General features: G+C 50.3%; 1 protein-coding gene across 12 annotated transcripts in view; it reads right to left on the bottom strand.

Annotated features, from left to right (window-relative positions):
• DNM2 (dynamin 2) overlaps positions 1–18,219 on the bottom strand; it is an 89,368-nt gene that overhangs the window by 53,819 nt on the left and 17,330 nt on the right. For all 12 annotated transcript variants that reach the window (XM_070416043.1, XM_070416036.1, XM_070416038.1 and 9 more), the window contains exon 2: positions 4,506–4,579. In XM_070416043.1, coding sequence (XP_070272144.1) covers positions 4,506–4,579 — 74 coding nt within the window. The remainder of the gene's footprint in view (positions 1–4,505; positions 4,580–18,219) is intronic.

Here is an 18,219-nt window from a genome sequence, read left to right as displayed (position 1 = left end):
CTAGGCACCTGGCCAATGCTGATGGAGCACCTACTGGGTGCCAGGCCCTGTGCTGGGCACGAGGGCGTGGGAAGGAAGCAATGGACAACGCAGATCGGCATCCCCGCTCTTGTGCCACTGGTGCTGGAGCAAGGCCAGAAAGAGACCATTAAGAAAATCAAAGAACAGGATGATGTCACATAACATGGGATGCAGAGGAAATACAGCAGCACTGACTGGAGGGCTCCCCTAGGGGAGCAGGAGGGGGAGGATGGTGCATGGTGTTTCAGGCAGGGAGCACAGTGAGGATGAAGGCCTGAGACAGAAACAAATAAGCTGAGCTTGAGGATGAGGAGAGAGATTGTGGCTGCAGCTGGTAACCAAGAGGAGTTAAGGTCCCAGAGGCCAACAGGGCCCGTCAGGACCTCAAAGCCATGAGAGGGTCCTGGCCGGTTTGACTCGGTGGATAGAGCGTCGGCCTGCGGACTCAAGGGTCCCAGGTTCGATTCCGGTCAAGGGCATGTGCCTTGGTTGCGGGCACATCCCCAGTAGGAGATGTGCAGGAGGCAGCTGATCGGTGTTTCTCTCTCATCGATGTTTCTGACTCTCTATCTCTCTCCCTTCCTCTCTGTAAAAAAATCAATAAAATATATTTAAAAAAAAAAAAAAAAAAGCCATGAGAGGGAGGCTAGGAACCAAGTCCTGACATCCCCTCTCCGGTTCCTGTGTGCCCGGCCAAGGTCAAGGACAGGAAGGGAGGCTCAGGAGGCCCTAGTCATCCACATTCCAGACAAGAACAGGCCCCAGCACTTAGTGTTTACAAGGCCCAGGGGTGGTGCCTAAGGAGGAGCAGGGTTCACTCAGGAGCCTCCAAACCCTGGTAAGCTGCAGTCTGAGGTAATTTTCAACCTAAGCTGATTAAAAGTAATGGCTCACTGAGACCAGTCTGGACGAGGAGAAGCTGAGCACCACTGGGTGTTGCAGGAGTCAGAGGGGAGGAATGAGGCCCAGTCTCAGGGCCACACCACAGCCACATGGGGTGCACTGTCACCCCATTAGTACAGGGTGGCAACTCTAAAGTCATGTCCCAGAGATCCAGCCGGACAAAAGTTCAATCTCTAGGAACAACACAGCCCCTAGGCCGTAACCCCAGGAGCCCGAGCCATCACTTCGTCCCCCACTGCACCGAGCTTCCTCCCTCCTATTAGTGGGGTATCCCACCTCCTACCTGCCTACCCCAATCCCAGGGCCTCTGCTGTTTGGTGTCTTGGTGGCCTCCCCACCTTGAGGTCACTCTAGATTGCCCTTCACACCCGAGGCACCACCTCAGGCCAGGCCCCATCACTTCTCGCCAGGCTACCCTCTCCCTGGCCTCCCGGCCCGTACTCCTGCTCCTGCCCGTCCCTCCTCCACAAAGCCAGTGGGCTGAGCTGCTCTCCCCACCCTGCGTGCCCTTCAGGCTCCCACTGCCTGAATCCTTCACCACCCCTGCCAGGCTGTGCCACCTGCTTCCGGCCCTCCCCAGACTCATCCCACAGCTTCACACACACTGTTGGCCCTGCCTAGAGTGTTCTCCCTGGGCCTCTGGGCCAAAGTAGGGCCGGTGCCCAGTATACTCTCCGCAATGCTCTGCTGCTTTCCCCGCTCAGCCTGGCTGGGCTCAGGGAGCACCAGGACTCTCAGAGGACTCACAGTGCCTCACTGGTGTCGGAACCAGGCCCAGCACAAATTAAGAGACCTAGAATGCCAGGGTCAGGCGGGGGAGTATGGGAACTGGGACACAGCAAAGGCCACTCCCATGGGGACACCAGGACTCCTCTCCCACACCCCAACCCAACAGGATCCAAGTACATCTCCATCTGCATGGCTGCCACCCCGTCCCTATCTGTCCCGGGGCACCTGCTCCCACCTCCTCTTGGGTCCCCTGCCCCTGAGTAGGTCTCTTCTCCACAAGCAGCTACAAAATCTGGTCAAGTCACACCTTGGTCTACGGCCACACTTCCCAAGAGTGAGTTTAAGATGGGGCTTTCAAGATAACCCTCCATCGTGCCCTCAGGACTGTGGTTTCAGCTCAGAGGCCTCATTCAGTCCTCTGTGAAGTGGGGACGACAGGAATGAAGATTTCAATGTCAATCTGCATCAGGCACAAGGCAGATAATCTGGGTCAAGTTCCTGCCCTTGGTGCTCCCACCGGGGCACTGCTCGTCACGTGCTTCTCCTTCCCGCAGAAGGAATTTCAGTTCCTCCAACAGGCCACTCTGGGCACGGGGATCTCATGATCCTCACATACTCTCTGCTGGGAAGGAGAGCTCCCCTTCCCCGACATACCTATCGTACTTGTCAGCCTCAACTCACACATTAATTCTTTGGAAAAGTTCACGATAATCGAGTGATGTCCCCACCCTCCCCCCACCACACTTGTTCCCATCTGATAAAGGCCAGGCCTGTGTCTCACTCTTTGTCCCTCCACCCAAGTCTTCCTCATCTGTCCCCCACCACTAATGGGAGCACCAGGAGGGCAGGAGGTAGGTCCTGATCCTGCTCCCCTGGGTGCCCCAGCCCTGGACCAGCCTGTGGTACATGGTACATGGCCAGTGGACCACCACTAGGTGACAGCCACTGTGGAGGTGACGAGAGAGCCCTTCCACCCTGACATGGCCCTGACCTTCCAGTGCAGGGAGCCCGCCCACCTGTCCTCCCAGCAAGCTCTCCCCAAACAGGCTGGCAGCAAGCAAGCACCAAACTGCAGCTGTTGGGTCAGCGCTCCTCAGCGCTGGTCTAAGATGTACTTAGACTGAATAACATGGTCTTCGCCACAACAAAGAGGCGCTATTATTATCTCCTCTGTTCAGGCAGGAAACATGGCTGTGAGCAGCAGTCCCTCCCCAGGGACAGACAGCCAGTAAGCTGCAGAGCCAGGATCTGAACCTGGGCAGTCTTACCAGTAGCTCCCAGCTCCCATCTACAGGTCAGAGGATTTCCCAGTATGGCCAGGGGCCAAAAGCATCAGCAATACCCCGGAAACTCATTAAAATGCAGACTATCCCCCTTCTACCTCAACAACCTGCAAAATGGGAAGCAGAAACCCAGTAGGCCAAGCCCTCTGAAACACGCTGCTCTGCAGCTGCCCGTCCTGGCACAGCTGATTGGCCAGCTGAGCCCAGAGGAGGCAGCCCATTGGCTTACCCTCAGAAAGAGGAGCTGGGCCAATCTGATGCAGCCTCTCATCAGAGTCACGCCCTCCCATGGCAAATGGGTAGGGTGGGACTAGGGCACAGCTGAGAGCCTGGTCAGAGGTCTAACCTCAAATTTCAGATCTGGAGTCCACTAGGACGGCAAGTAATCTGGCTAGGCCTCAGTTTCCCATCTGTAAAATGGATGTTTTTGTTGCCTTTCCAGTGCTGAACTGGCCAGGGCTGACACTCCAGGTCATGGGGAAGCAGCATAGAGATTCTGCACTGAGACCCCTAGGGGCTCTAGAGCAGTGGTCGGCAAACTCATTAGTCAACAGAGCCAAATATCAACAGTACAACGATTGAAATTTCTTTTGAGAGCCAAATTTGTTAAACTTAAACTATATAGGTTAGTACATTGTTATTAACTTATTTAGGGTACTCCTAAGGCTTAGGAAGAGCCACACTCAAGGGGTCAAAGAGCCGCATGTGGCTCGCGAGCCTCAGTTTGCCACGGCTCTAGAGAGAAAAGAGAACCCACTGCAGATATTCCCCTCACCCAGTCCACCTTCTGAACTGAGATGCTTTCGAGAGAGGCCTGAGTGGGTTTCAAGCTGCGAGATATGCCCATGTCATGTCAGACTTGCACAAGAAGAACAGAAATAAACTTGAGGCTACCATGAGGAGTATAGAAAAAAAAAATCTACATGTGGAAGATTCTTTATCCAATTCAAGGAACTGAAATTCACAAGAAAGAAAAAAAAAAGGAATTCCTTCTGCGGGTCTCTCCCAAAAGTCAATGTTGTGATTAAAGAAGAAATGGCAGGGATGCTGCTGTAATGCAAACAGGAAACATAACAATGGAGTGTAGCATGGGATTGATCAGAGCGGCTGTAAATCAGCCAGGGAGGGTATTTGGGGACAACTGGCTACCTGTATGGACGGGACATTAAATAACATGCAGGACTGGTTACTTTCCTTGGTGGGGTCTGTGACTGCAAAATGGCCCAATTGCAAGGGGTGGGGCACTGAAGCATTTGGGGCTAAGTGTCACAGCGTCTGCTACTGATTTTGAAAGCGTTCAGCAAAAACATGTTATCTACAATACAGCCAGTACATACGGTACCCGGCAGCCTGGTAATGGCTGGGGATGCTGGGGTGGGTGTCCGTATCCAGTGAACTGTGCTTCAACTTCCCTGCACACGTGGAAAACATGAACTCGAACCCAAACAACAGTCCCGCCATCAGAGCCTCCATCATAAGACCCCTGGCTCCTGCAGGACACAGTGACCTCCCCCCCCCCCCCCCCCCCGCATTCACTTCCTGCTACAGCTTTGACTCATCCCACCATACCTGTTTTTGAGAAGATGAGCTGCAGAATGAGAGGCCGCCGGGTGACAATTCCCGAACCTCGGGGAAGGAAGTCCCTGTGGGAGGAGGAAGGAACAGAAATTACTCATGAAGCCAGTTTGCAGGACAGGAAGTGTGACCACACGTGGTGGCGCAATCCCCTCTTGCATTTTGGGTGACCTCAGCAAAGACACCAACTCCAACGGGGCACGGGGGGATGCTCTGGCTTTGGAGGATCCGGAGGCAGGAGAGAGGCAGATGATAGAAGGCTGGTAACAAATGAGCCACTTCCCTCTGGCTGGCTGCTCCAGCCCCAGCATGCCAAACGGCCTTTCCTTAACAAGTATTTGAACCATCTCTCCCAGACCCAGAGATCAGTACAGTTTCTACATACATGTTTTAAGTTAATACAATGCCACATTATGCTATAAAGACTAAAAGGAAAGTAGCTGGTGACAAAATATGATGTTTCATATCCCAAAATGACAAAGAGAGGCAGGAAGTGGATCAGTGATGGCCCAGGGGTGGAAAATGGAGAGGAGGGAGCTTTCGGGGGTTATGAAAATGTTCTAAAATTGGACTGTGGTGACGTTTGCTAATATTTATGGTAAATTTACAAAAAATCACTGCGTTTGCAATGGATGACTTTCCTAGTATGTAAATGATTCCTCAGTGCAGCTGTTTAATAAATAATACACATGCCATGTATTTAACTACAGAAATACTCAGGCACTACCTGCATCGACTCACACTATTACACGCGGATGCATGCAGAGTGGGAAGACTGGAAGCCACCCTGGGCCATTAAGGAAGGAAAGCAAAGGAGCAGAAGGCCAAGCAGGCAGTGAAGTAGAAGTGGCATTTTGAGACTTTTAAAGCCTGCAAAGGACTCTTGTTTCATGTAAAACAGAGAAAGGTTCTATCTAGACTCAGGGAATTTCAAACAATGTTTGTACCAAGATAAACATTTGGATTATTTGAAATCTGTGCAGGACATAGGACAATTGGGGCTGGACAGGTGTGCAGCTGTGCCTCATATGGCAAGACAACAGCAGCCCTGAGTTCCCAGCCTAGTGCATCGGTGCCACCTTGCTCCCCAATACTGTGACAACTATAGTGTCTCAGGGGCACCCTATTTGTGTTGGGGACCCCTGTTGGGACCCTAGAGAGTGCCAGAGGAGGCAGTTTTTTTTCACTGCTGACCCATATTCCATTGCATGAATGGACCACAGTTTGTTTACCCATTCACTAGGTGATGGGATGCTTGGGGGTCTTTCCAAGTTCAGGTCCATAATAAAGCTGCTATGAACATTCTCACTCGTGGCTTTTGTTGACATATGCCCTTGTTTCACCTGCTGAGGCACAGAGTAGACGTGAAGTTGGACAGGCAAAACTAGTCTCTGCTGACAGAAATCGGAGCAGTTGTTTCCCTCTGAGGTAACCGACTGGTAGGAGTATGAGAGAACTTTCTGGGATGATGACAGCACCCTCTGTTGTGATCTGTCTAGTGATTACCTGGGTGGACATGCATTTATTTTAAAAATCAAAGTATACACTTAAGATTGGGCGAGCTCCTGTATCTAAGTTAAATCTCAATAAAAGGCCAAACGTATAAATAAGTCCAAGAAGACATGCTCATGACTCAGGAAAGTACAGAGGCCCTGGCCAGGGAGCTCAGTTGGTTAGAGTGTCGTCTGATACACCAAGGTAGAGGGTTCAATCCCCAGTCAGGGCACAAACAAGAAGCAAAAAAATGAATGCATAAATAAGTGGAACAACAAATCGATGTCTCTCTCTCTCTCTCTCTCTCTCTCTTTCTCTCTTCCCCCCTCCCCCTCCCTCCCTTCCTCCCTCTCCCTTCCTTTCTCTCTCTAAAAATCAATCAATATAAAAATATAATAAACCTCGGGGCCCTGACCGGTTTGGCTCAGTGGACAGAGCGTCAGCCTGCAGACTGAAAGGTCCCAGGTTCGATTCCAGCCAAGGGCATGTACCTTGGTTGCGGGCACATCACCAGTAGGAGGTGTGCAAGAGGCAGCTGATCGATGTTTCTCTCTCAACGATGTTTCTAACTCTCTATCCCTTTCCCTTCCTCTCTGTGAAAAATCAATAAAATATATTTAAAAAATAAAAATAAAAAAATAAACCTCGGGAAAGTACAAACAGCCCATTAAAATTTCCCCACAAAATCATTACAATCATGTTAGTTTCCCAGTAAGAATAGCTCAGATCTAAAGAACTTTAAAGCCTATGGGGGTGGGGGTGGGGGGGCTAATTAAATAAATTAGGGCCCATTCACACCACTGTGGAGACACACACACACACACACACACACACACACACAAGCTTTTTATCTCCTGACTTCCATCTGGATATACTGAGGAAAACAAAAGATGTAGAAATAAATGTGTGTGTTCTGCAACTAAAGGAAAAAACAACAACAACAAAATCGAGCCCATGGAGGCTGGGGCCTGCTGGGAAGGAAAAATCATTGCATGTTCTGGAACATCCTTGAATTGTGCATTATCAACCATATGGATTACTGACTCTAAAAAATTACTTTTGCCAAAACCGGTTTGGCTCAGTGGATAGAGTGCCGGCCTGCGGACTGAAAGGTCCCAGGTTCGATTCCGGTCAAGGGCATGTGCCTGGGTTGCGGGCACATCCCCAGTGGGAGATGTGCAGGAGGCAGCTGATTGATGTTTCTCTCTCATCGATGTTTCTAACTCTCTATACCTCTCCCTTCCTCTCTGTAAAAAATCAATAAAAAATATATTTTAAAAAAATTACTTTTTGCCAAAACCGGTTTGGCTCAGTGGATAGAGCGTCGGCCTGCGGACTGAAGGGTCCCGGGTTCGATTCCGGTCAAGGGCACGTACCTGGGTTGCGGGCACATCCCTAGTAGGGAGTGTGCAGGAGGCAGCTGATCGATGTTTCTCTCTCATCGATGTTTCTAACTCTGTATCTCTCTCCCTTCCTCTCTGTAAAAAATCAATAAAATATATTTTAAAAAAAAATTACTTTTTAAAAAATGTAGTTAACTGTTGTCGAGTGCCCACCGTATACCAGACAAGGAGCTGAGAACTTTCCATGGATTTACCTACTTAACCATGACGAGAACCACAAAGGTGAGTCTGCAACTAGGCCCAGAGGACAGGCAGCTCTGCAAGGGCACCTAGTGATCAGGAGTGGCGTGAGCATGACTGTAACCCATGGGGTCTGAGCCTCTGACCACCAGGTCATCAGGCCTCTGGGCCCAAACATCTGACACAGAAGCCGCCAGCGTCTCCCCAGCCAGGGCCAGGCCTTCTGCCACTGGTGTTGGTACGTGTGTCCTCTGTGACTGCTCTGGACATGTCTTGGGGGGGGGGGGGGGGGGGGGGGGGTCAGCACCGTGAGCACAATGGTGACACCACAGACATGGACTGGACAATGAGAGCCTGAGAACAGGAGGGCTAGCATGATGCCCAAGAGAAGCCAGACAGCTCTGGGCACACACAGGGGAAGGTGGCTTTCTGTGGCTGGGACTTCATGGTGAGCAGGAAGTATGAGTGGAGGACACAGCCTGGGTGAAGGAGGCAGAGCCCGTTGGGGAGAAGCCTGAAGGACAAGGATGGGCAGGCAGGGGGGGTCCTCACAAGCCAGGAGCCCTGGGACTCATCTAATTGCATTTCTAGAAGCTCCTGGACTGCTGAGTAAAGAGAGCAGCAATACCCACTCTCGGCCTGGACAGCCCCCAAAAAGCAGCCCCCAGAAATTTCCCAGGGGCTCGGTGAAGAGGGGCTTGTCCAGTTGTGCCCTAAGGCCCCCCACAGCATTCCTGGCACACAGCAGCAGGGGCACTCTTGGGGCCTCATGGCGGCGTGGTGGAAGAAAACCTCCCCAAGCAGCTCTGCCCGGAACACTGACTGTCCATTTATCTGGAGGTGACTTTCAAGCTTCAGTCAGCTGCTTCCTCCTCCTTGACCCCACCCATGCTCCACGGGTGACCACATCCCTCACTGTGGCTCGAAGGTTCCACCTCCCTCCTCTCTCTTCCCCACTGCTACAAGGGCCACCATGCACCCAGGCTGTATGACCTTGGGCTGGCTCCCCTGCTTCTTGGTCTGGTTTCCTGTCAGTAAGGGGGTGGAGGGGTGTGTAACTCCACCCACCTCAGAGGACAGCTGGGTATCAGCAAACAGGTATAGGCACAGGGCTGTACCCTCTGCCAAGAAATCCTTCCCCACAGGCCCTGCTCATTCACCTATGGGCAGATGCAGTAAAATGTACCCCTTCCTCCCAAATGTGCATCCTCCACACACCAATACAGCCTCCAGTGGAGGTCTAGTCCACGGACTCTGGAGCCAGACAGCCTGGGTTCAAAGGTCAGCTTTGCCTCCACAAGCCCTGGACAGGTCTCCACCCTCTCTGAACACTGGCTCAGCTACCTGGGGGATGGGAGGATGCCACCCAATCACCAAAGAAGGCCCGGCTGGCTGTGTGACCTGGCATGAGTCACTTCACCCCTGTGGAGACTCAGTTTACCAACTCTAAAATGGGCCACCTCTCCCTGAAAGGTGATGAGGTCTCAGGGAATGTCCCCTGAACAGAGCACAAGGCCCCAACAGGAGCCCTTTGACTTCCAGCCAACAAGAGCATGGGAACTCCTGCATGGGGGAACAATGGAGGCCAACACCCCAGGCTGGCAGGTGGGCAGGCCTTCCCAGGGAAGGGAAAATAAATAGATAAGCCAGCAGAGGATGAGTCAGCAACAAGCCCAACCCAGATCCAGTGAATGCCCAGGCCACCCCTCGCCTGACCAATCTGGTAATAGGCGCCCAGCAAGGGCCCTGGGCTGGGATCCCTTCCTTATCACCACACCCTTCTGGAGTCACTCAAAGCCTCAGTGTGGCCGTGAGACCTCAGCACAAGGTCAGCAAGGTCCCCACGCTCCGGGGCCTCAGTCATGACCACCCCACAAGGACCACTGGCTACCATGGGTAATATCTCAGCAAACCCTCTAGTGACACTGAAGGAATGAGGCCAGGGCAATACACCCATTTCACAAATGGATAGACTAAGGCTCAGAGTATTAGGACTTGCCCAGGCCACTCAGCCAGAAGAAGCAAAGCCAGGATGGGAACACAGGTGGGACACCAATGGGGGAGACACTCCAGTCACCCCTATCTCCAAGGGGGTTTCCTCTGTGGTTTTGCTAGAATCGAGTAGAGCTTATCACTCAGTCTCCAGAGCCTCAACATCCAGCCTGTGCACACCCTGCCATGGTCCCTGCCTCATCTGCGCCCAGTAGTGACTATCCAACAGTGACCATTGATCACCCAGAGCCCAGCCCACACTCAGAGTCTCCAGGCAGGTGCCACTGTGTCACTGTGGTCACCCCAAGGGTCAAGGTTACATTCCTCACTCAGGTCAAAAGCCTGGGCTCCTCCCACCTCTCGCCCACCCCTTCACGCCACCCCACCCAGCAGTAAGTCCTGATGGCTCCACCTTCCAATGCAGCCAATTCTCTCCATCTCCAAGGCCCATCAGTGCTTGCCTGGAACAGTGCAATTGCACCCTCAGGCTGCCCACCCTCACCCCCACACACCATTTTCTCCAGAGGGGCCAGAGGACACCTTTGGATGCCAAGTCGTGGCATGTGCCCCTCTGTTCAGAACCCTCCCAGGCTTCCACCTCCCTCCCGACAGCCCACAAGGCCCTGCATGGTCTGCCCAGTCACCTCCCTGTCCTCACCTTCTCCTAGCCTCCTACTCGCTCGCTTGGCTCCTGGCCTCCTCAATGTTCCCCCAAAACACCAGGCAAGCTCCTGCCTCAAGAGATTTGTACTGTCTGCTCCTGGGCCTGGACCCTCTCCCGGTAGCATTCAACTGGCCAGCAGGCAACTCCTAGCCAAACTGTCTCCTCCCTACCCTCACCCCTAATATGAAGCAGCTTCCTTCTGTCACACACCATTCTGATCAATTCTCAATTCTTCTCATAACTGGCAACCTCCAGTTTACTGATTTGTTTACCTGGCTGTGATCTGCCCCTTCCCAGCCATCCACCCAGTAGAGTGGTAGCCTCATGGGGGCAGGTCCTCTGCCTGGCACGTTCTCAGGCCTCTCCCAGCTCCCAACACAGAGCCAGGCACGAGGCAGATGATCAATGCTCTGGGGTGAAAAACCAAACCTGCCATTGTACCAATGAGTACGCGGCTCAGAAGGCAGTGGGACGGGAAGACATCTTATTGGCTTTTACCATCCCACTCCAGACACCACCCCTTCACAAAATTCCCAGCAGGTTGCACCCTGCTCAGGAATTCTGCAGCTTCCAGAGCCAGGCCCGCCCTTGGCACTCAGCCCTAGTGTCACCTGCTCCATGGTCTCAATTGACGGCCAGGCCAGGAGCAAAAGCAGGAAGTGGCCCATGGCAACTAGCCGCCCTGGCTCTGGGCTTCTCAGAGCCCAGCTGGAATCCAGGCACTGCCCTCTCCTGCCTGGACAATATGGGCAGGGCAGGTCACCTCTTTGTGCCTCAGTTTCCTCATTTGGCAAGTGGGAATAATGCCATGCCTCAGAGGGTAATTAGAAGGGTTTGAAAAGTTCTTATTGTGGTGCCCAAAAGGATGCTTGCCCTGTAAAACCAAAGGAAAACTTAAAATGAGTCAGGATCACATCTCTCCTCTGCTCCAAAGTGTTCCTTCCTATGGCCTCCAAGGCCCTGAGCAATTGCCCTGTAACCTTCCTGCTCTGAGCCCCCACCTCCACCTTGCTCATTAATTCCAGTCAAACCTAGTGGTAAGGGAAAGTCAAACCTACTCCTGCCTCAGGGCCTTTGCAAATGCTGACTCCCTGCCTGGGATGTCTCCTCAAGCCTTTCCACATCCTGGCTTCCTCTCAACACAGAGTCACCTCCTCTGACTGCCCCTGCTGACCACTCTGCTCTCCTAGGCGGGTTTGCAAGGATGGCCACTCCCTGTGGCAGTGCTTTCCAGAGTGAAACCCACTAACCACTTTGATGTCCATCAGCAGGAAGTTGGCTAAATTGGTCTTGGAACTGGCCCAGGAAGCAATTCAGGCTACAGTGCTGAAAACCAAATGAGATGCACAGAATTGATAGTGTCCTCCAATTTTGCCCCTTTTTTTTTTTTTAAATGTTTGAGTATATTTCTGGCCTAAGTAGGGACAACAAGCTTGGAGGAGATAACCAAACCTGGATGGAGGTTGTCTGTGGAGTGAGAATGGAACCTTTCGGTTTTATAGCCTCCAATGTGATCTGGATTTCTGTCTTTTAAGACTATTTTGTAACTTTTATACCAAGCAAATATTAATTTGCAACTTTTCAGTTGTACTGAGAAGTCCCAAAGCTGAACAGCTCAGCCATAACTTCACCATGTGACCTGGACAAGGGTTGTCACTTTCCTAAATTTGTTGTTCAATCTAAAATGGGGGAAATAACAGTGCCAACCCCGTCAAGTTGTCAGCAGAATGAGGATGAGTCACAGTAACCCAGTGCCTGGCAAGTGTGAGACTCTATTCCATAGGACAGTTCACAAAGGTGACGGGGGGCACCTCAGAAGGACCTTGGCACAGCCTTTCCAGGCAGACCTGGCAAGATGATTCTAAATCCACTTCCTCTCCAACACAACATCTCCCTTACAGGAATCAGCCCTCGGCACAGCAGACACACAAGCCTGAAGACCCACAGGCTCCGTCAGGAGGGGGATACTAGAAAACCAGAAAATTAAAAGCTCATGTAGAAGAGTAACTGGACTTAGTGGGATTGGTCAGACTGAGGAACAGTACACAAATGTAAAAATAGCATGGGGCAAGGGAAATACAGCAATAATAATAGTTGGGAGACATCAATACCTACCTTCAACAATGGACAGAACACTGAACAAAAGATCAACAAGAAAACAGAAAATGTCAACACACAATAAATCAACAAGAGCTAAGAGACATGTATAGAACAATCCACCAAACAGCAGCAGAATACACATTCTCATCAATGGCACATGGAGCATTCTCTAGGAAGGCATATAAAAGGGCTGAAATCTTATAAAGTATGCTATCTGGCCACAATGGAATGAAGTTAGGAAACAAAGGAAGGAAATATTGGGCAATTCACTACTATGTGCAAATTAAACAACAGATTCCTAAATAACCAATGAGTCAGAGAAAAAAATCACAAAGAAATTAGAAAATACTTTGAGATGAAAGAAAATTGAAAATACAACATAGGAAAACCTACAGGATACAGCTAAAGCAACATGCACAGGGAAATGTATAAATGTAAACATGTATCTCAAAGAAAATGAAAGATTGTAATTTTCTGTATATCAATTATAACCCAATAAAGCTTTAAAAAAAAAGTTTGATGAATTCTAACAAATATTTAAGAAAACTACTGACTGATATTTCTTATGAATATAGACACACACCAAAAATCCTCAACAAAATACTAGTACAAATATAGCAACATATAAAAAGAATTATGCACCATACCAAGTGGGATTTATCCCAGAAATGCTACGGTGGTCCAAAAATGTCAAAATCAACACAATACATCACATGAACAGAGTAAATCACAAAATTATCAATAGATGAAGAAAAAGCATTAGACAAAACCCAACACCTTTCCATGATAAAAAACACTCAACAAACTAGGAATAGAAGGGAAGTCCTCAACCTGGTAATGGACATCTACACAAACCCACAGCTAACAATACTTCATGGTGAAATATTGAAAGCTTGCCCTCTAGGATCAGGAATAAAATAAGGATGTCCACTCACACTGCTAGTCAGCACTGTACTGGAGGTTTCTAGCCAGGGCAATTGGGTAAGAAAAAGAGGTAAAGACAAAGGAAGGAGGAAAACTATTCACAGATAACATGATCGTGTCTATAGGCAATGTTTAGGAATCTACCTACCCCCCCCCCAAAAAAAATAAAAATAATAAACTATCAGAGATAATAAGTTCCACAAGGTTGCAGAATGTCAGATCAATATACAAAAATCAGTTATATTATTGTACAGTAGCAGTTAATCTGAAAATGAAACTAAGGAAACAATTCTATTTACAACAGCATCAAAAAAAATAAAATACTTGGGCCGTTTGGCTCAGTGGATAGAGCCTCGCCTGCCTGTGGACTGAAGGGTCCCGGCTTCCATTCCAGTCAAGGGGAGGCTCCTTCCCGGCCCGGGCCCTGATCAGGGCATATGCAGGAGGCAACCAATCTATGTGTGTCTGTCACATCGATATTTCTCTCTGTCTTTCCCTCTCTCTTCCACTCTCTCTAAAAATCAATGGAAAAATATCCTCAGGAGAGGATTTAAAAAAAATTTAAAAAGAATACTTGGGCCCTCACCGGTTTGGCTCAGTGAATAGAGCATCGGCCTGCAGACTGAGGGGTCCCAGGTTCGATTCCGGTGTGGGGGGGGGGGGGGGGGCGGGGCATGCCTGGGTTGCGAGCTCAATCCCCAGGAGGGCGCATGCAAGAGGCAACCAATCAGTGATTCTATTTCATCTTTGATGTTTCTCTCTCTCTCTCTCTCCCTTCTCCCTCTCTGAAATCAATAAAAATATTTTTTTAAAAAAAGAATACTTGGGAATAAATTCAACAAAAGAAGTACAAACTTAGTTGCTGAGAGAGCCGGCACCAAGAGTGAGCTTCTCTAGCCATAGCAGTCCCCTGCTGACATCTCCCACCCTCCAACACACACACAGCCCCACAGCCTCGATCAGAGTCATCATCCAGAGCTCAACTTACTGCCTAATACACAAACCACACAGGGAAGTAGAATCTCAACGGATTGAGATAATGCTCCAGAGAATGACAGATTTGCACCTTGTTTTACATACATTACTAGAGGCCCGGTGCATGAATTCGTGCACCGGTGGGGTCCCTCAGCCTGCACCCTCTCACAATCCTGGACCCCTCAGAGGATGTCGGATAACTGGTATTGGCCCAATCCAGACAGGAGGGAGCCTGATCCTGGGCATTGAGCATCTGTCCCCTGGTAGTCAGTGCTTAGGTTTTTATATATATAATCAAAAAAGGAGAGGAGAGGTCTGTTGAGTTTGCAAGGCCGCCATGCAGACCTTCCCTGAGCTAGTCAGGTTAGCATGTGGCCCCCTTTTGGCCACACTGGCATCTTCCTCTGACAACAGTAGCAGCTGCACCAACCATCTGAATAGCCCAGAATATGGAAGCCTGAAGGGAGAATAGTGCCCTGAGTCTGAGCCATTTGCATTGGACCTCAGGTGTGTACCCTTAAATCTGCTTGCCTGTCTGTTAGGACTATAGGTCAATATAATCCTTAACGGCCATTTATAAGCTTCCCACCACAGGAGAACAAAGACAAGGAAGACTTGTCCAAGCTTCTCAACAAAGGACAAAGACCAGGAAAACTTATTGGGCACCAGGAATGAGACCACATAAGGAATTAAAACTGTCCTAAAAACACCTGATTGAGCATTCGCTTTCCATTCACATTCTAAGCCCCAAGACCCACTGACAAGAGCTTCCCACCAGTGACTACATATAAAGATGAAACTCCAGCTCCTGGATGCTGCCATCATCAACCCAATATCTCCTTGGCTCAGCCCTTCCCTTTGTATTTCCCTTCCCTTAAATAAATACAATTTTTCTTTAAAAAACAAACAAACAAACATTTACACTAAAAACTAACTAACTAAATAAATAACCTAAATAAATGAAAAGACAGCTTGCATTCATAGATCTACAGATTCAATGCAGCCCCTATTAAAATCCCAAGAGCATTTTTTTGCAGTAATTCATCAGTTGATCCGAAAATTCATATGGAAATGCAAGGGACGAAGAATGGCCAAAAGAAGCTTCGGGAGGGAAAAAGAACAAAGTTGAAGAAATCACATTTCCCAATTTCAAAACTTATTACAAAGGTACAGTAATGAAGACTCTGTGGTACTGGCATTAGGGTAGACATAAAGATCAAGGGAATAGATTTGAGAGTCCAGAAACATACTCTTGCATTTATTGCCAACTGATTTTCAACCAAGAGTGCCATGACCATTCAACGAGGGAAAAAATAGTCTTTTCAACAGAGGCCTGGGACAACTGGATAAGCCACATGCAAAAGAAGGAAGTTGGACTCCTACCTTACACTATATATAAAAATGAATTCAAATGGATCAGAGACCTAAATGTAATAGCTAAAACTATAAAACATGTGAAAAAACAAAAACAAAACCAGGAATAAATCTTCATGACCTTTATGGATTGGGCAACGGTTTCTTGCATATGACACCAAAAGCATAAATGACCAAAAAAATATATAAATGGGACTTCATCAAAATTTCAAACTTTTCTGCTTCAAAGGATGCCATATGTTCACACATAATGGGAGAAAATACTGTCATGCACTGCTTAGTAACTGAGAAATGCATCACTAGACAATGGCATTGTTGTGCGAACATCACGAGTATACAGACACAAACCTAGATGGTAGAGTCCTCTACACAACTAGGCTATGTGATGTAGCCTATTTCTCAAAGGCCACGAACCTAAATAGCCTACTGTACAAAACAATACACGATTAAATCAAGTGCAGAGAAATGATGCAATCAAGAGAAGCAGTAAAAATGAGATGTATGAGGCTGCTGTGGGTGTACAATGGCATACTGTTTTATAGCAAAAATTATTTTAATAAGTAGAAAGAGTACATTTTGAAATAATGATGAAAAGAATAGTATAGTAAATACATTACCTATAACATAGTTATTTATTATTATTATCAAGTATCATGTATCTACATAATATCTTGTGTTATATTTTTATAGGACTGGCAACGCAGTCGGTTTGTTTATACCAGCATCACCACAAACACGTGAACAATGTGTTGCACTATAATGTTACAACAGCTATGATGTCACTAGAGAACAGGAATTTTTCAGCTCCATTATAATCTTACTAGAGGCCTGTTGCACGAAAAGATTTGTGCAATAGGCCTTCCCTTCCCCTGGCTGCCTGCATCGGTTTTCCTCCGGCACCCGGGACCCAGGCCTTCACTCCAGCCGGAGCCGCCTTCACTCCAGCCGGAGCCGCCTTCAGTCTTCGCCCCGCCGCTTCGCGCCAATGTATGCAAATTAACCACCATCTTTGCTGGTGGTTATTTTGCATATCTCGCTGATTAGCCCATGGGAGGAGTAGCAAAGGTAAGGTCAATTACCATGTTTGTCTATTATTAGATAAGACTAGGGGCCTGGTGCACGAAATTCGTGCACTGGGTGGGGGTGGGGGGGAGTGTCCCTCAGCTCAGCCTGCCCCCTCTCACATACTGGGAGCCCTCAGGCGTTGACCCCCATCACCCTCCAATCGCAGGATCGGCCCCTTGCCCAGGCCCGATGCCTCTGCCAGAGGTGTCAGGCCTGGGCAGGGGACCCTCATTTCCCCCCATCACTGGTTCTGCCCCCCACCCAGGCCTGATGCCTCTGGCCCAGGCGTCAGGCCTGGGCAGGGGACCCCCAGACCCCTCCGATTGCTGGCTCCGCCCCTGGCCCAGGCCTGATGCCTCTGGCCCAGGATTCAGGCCTGGGCAGGGGACACCCCTCTCCCCCCCGATCACCGGCTCCGCCCTCGCCCAGGCCTGATGCCTCGGCCAGAGGCGTCGACCCCCATCACCCTCCGATCGCCTGATCGGCCCCTTGCCCAGGCCTGACGCCTCCACCAGAGGCGTCAGGCTTGGACGGGGGACCCCCATCTCCCCCCGATCACTGGCTCTGACCCCTGCCCAGGCCTGATGCCTCTGGCCCAGGAATCATGCCTGGGCAGGGGACCCCCATCTCCCTCTGATCGCTTGCTCCACCCCCTGCCCAAGCCTGACGCCTGACCCAGGCTTCAGGCCTGGGCAAGGGGACCCTCATATCCCCCCAATCACCGGCTCCGCCCCCCGCCCAGGCCTGATGCCTCGGCCAGAGGAGTTGACCCTCATCACCCTCTGATCGCCGATCACCGGATCGGCCCCTTGCCCAGGCCTGAGGCCTCCGGCAGAGGTGTCAGGCCTGGGCAGGGGACCCCCAGCTCCCACCATTCCCGGCTCCGCCCCTGCTGCCCACGATCTCTGGCACCGCCCCTGCCAAGACCTAAGGCCTCTGGTGGAGGCATTAGTCCTGGGCAGGAGACCCCCAGCTCCCCGCGATCTCCCGCTCTGCCCCTGCCTAGACCTAATGCCTCTGGCCAAGGCCTTAGGCGTGGGCAGGGGACCCCCAGCTGCCCATGATTGCTGACTCCACCCCTGCTCCCCACGATGGCTGGTTCCGCCCCTGCCCAGCTCCCCGCGATCTCCCGCTCTGCCCCTGCCCAGGCCTAACGCCTCTGGCCGAGGCGGCAAAGGTGCCTGGTTCTCTGATCACAGCTGGGGGGCAGGGCAAAGGTGGCCCTGGGGGCCGCCTTTGCCCTTCCCCTGGCTCTTAGCTCCCCCTGGGTTTCTGATCACCGTCAGTGGCAGGGGGCTTCTTCTGTCCTTTCCCTTTCGCCTCCCAGCACTGTGCCTACATATGCAAATTAGCCGCCATCTTTGTTGGCAGTTAACTGCCATCTTGGCTGGCAGTTAATTTGCATATTGCTCTGATTAGCCAATGGGAAGGGTAGCGGTCGTACGCTAATTACCATGTTTCTCTTTTATTAGATAGGATGGGATACCATCCTATACACAGAATGACCACAATGTCATTATGCAACACATGACTGTAT

The sequence above is a fragment of the Myotis yumanensis genome, unplaced genomic scaffold, assembly GCF_028538775.1.
Source record: "Myotis yumanensis isolate MYYU_CA2020_CCGP unplaced genomic scaffold, mMyoYum1.0.hap1 SCAF_5, whole genome shotgun sequence".
NCBI classification, from domain to species: Eukaryota; Metazoa; Chordata; class Mammalia; order Chiroptera; family Vespertilionidae; genus Myotis; species Myotis yumanensis.
The sequence above is the reverse complement of the archived record's forward strand: the minus strand, read 5'-3'. Positions and strand labels throughout refer to the sequence as shown.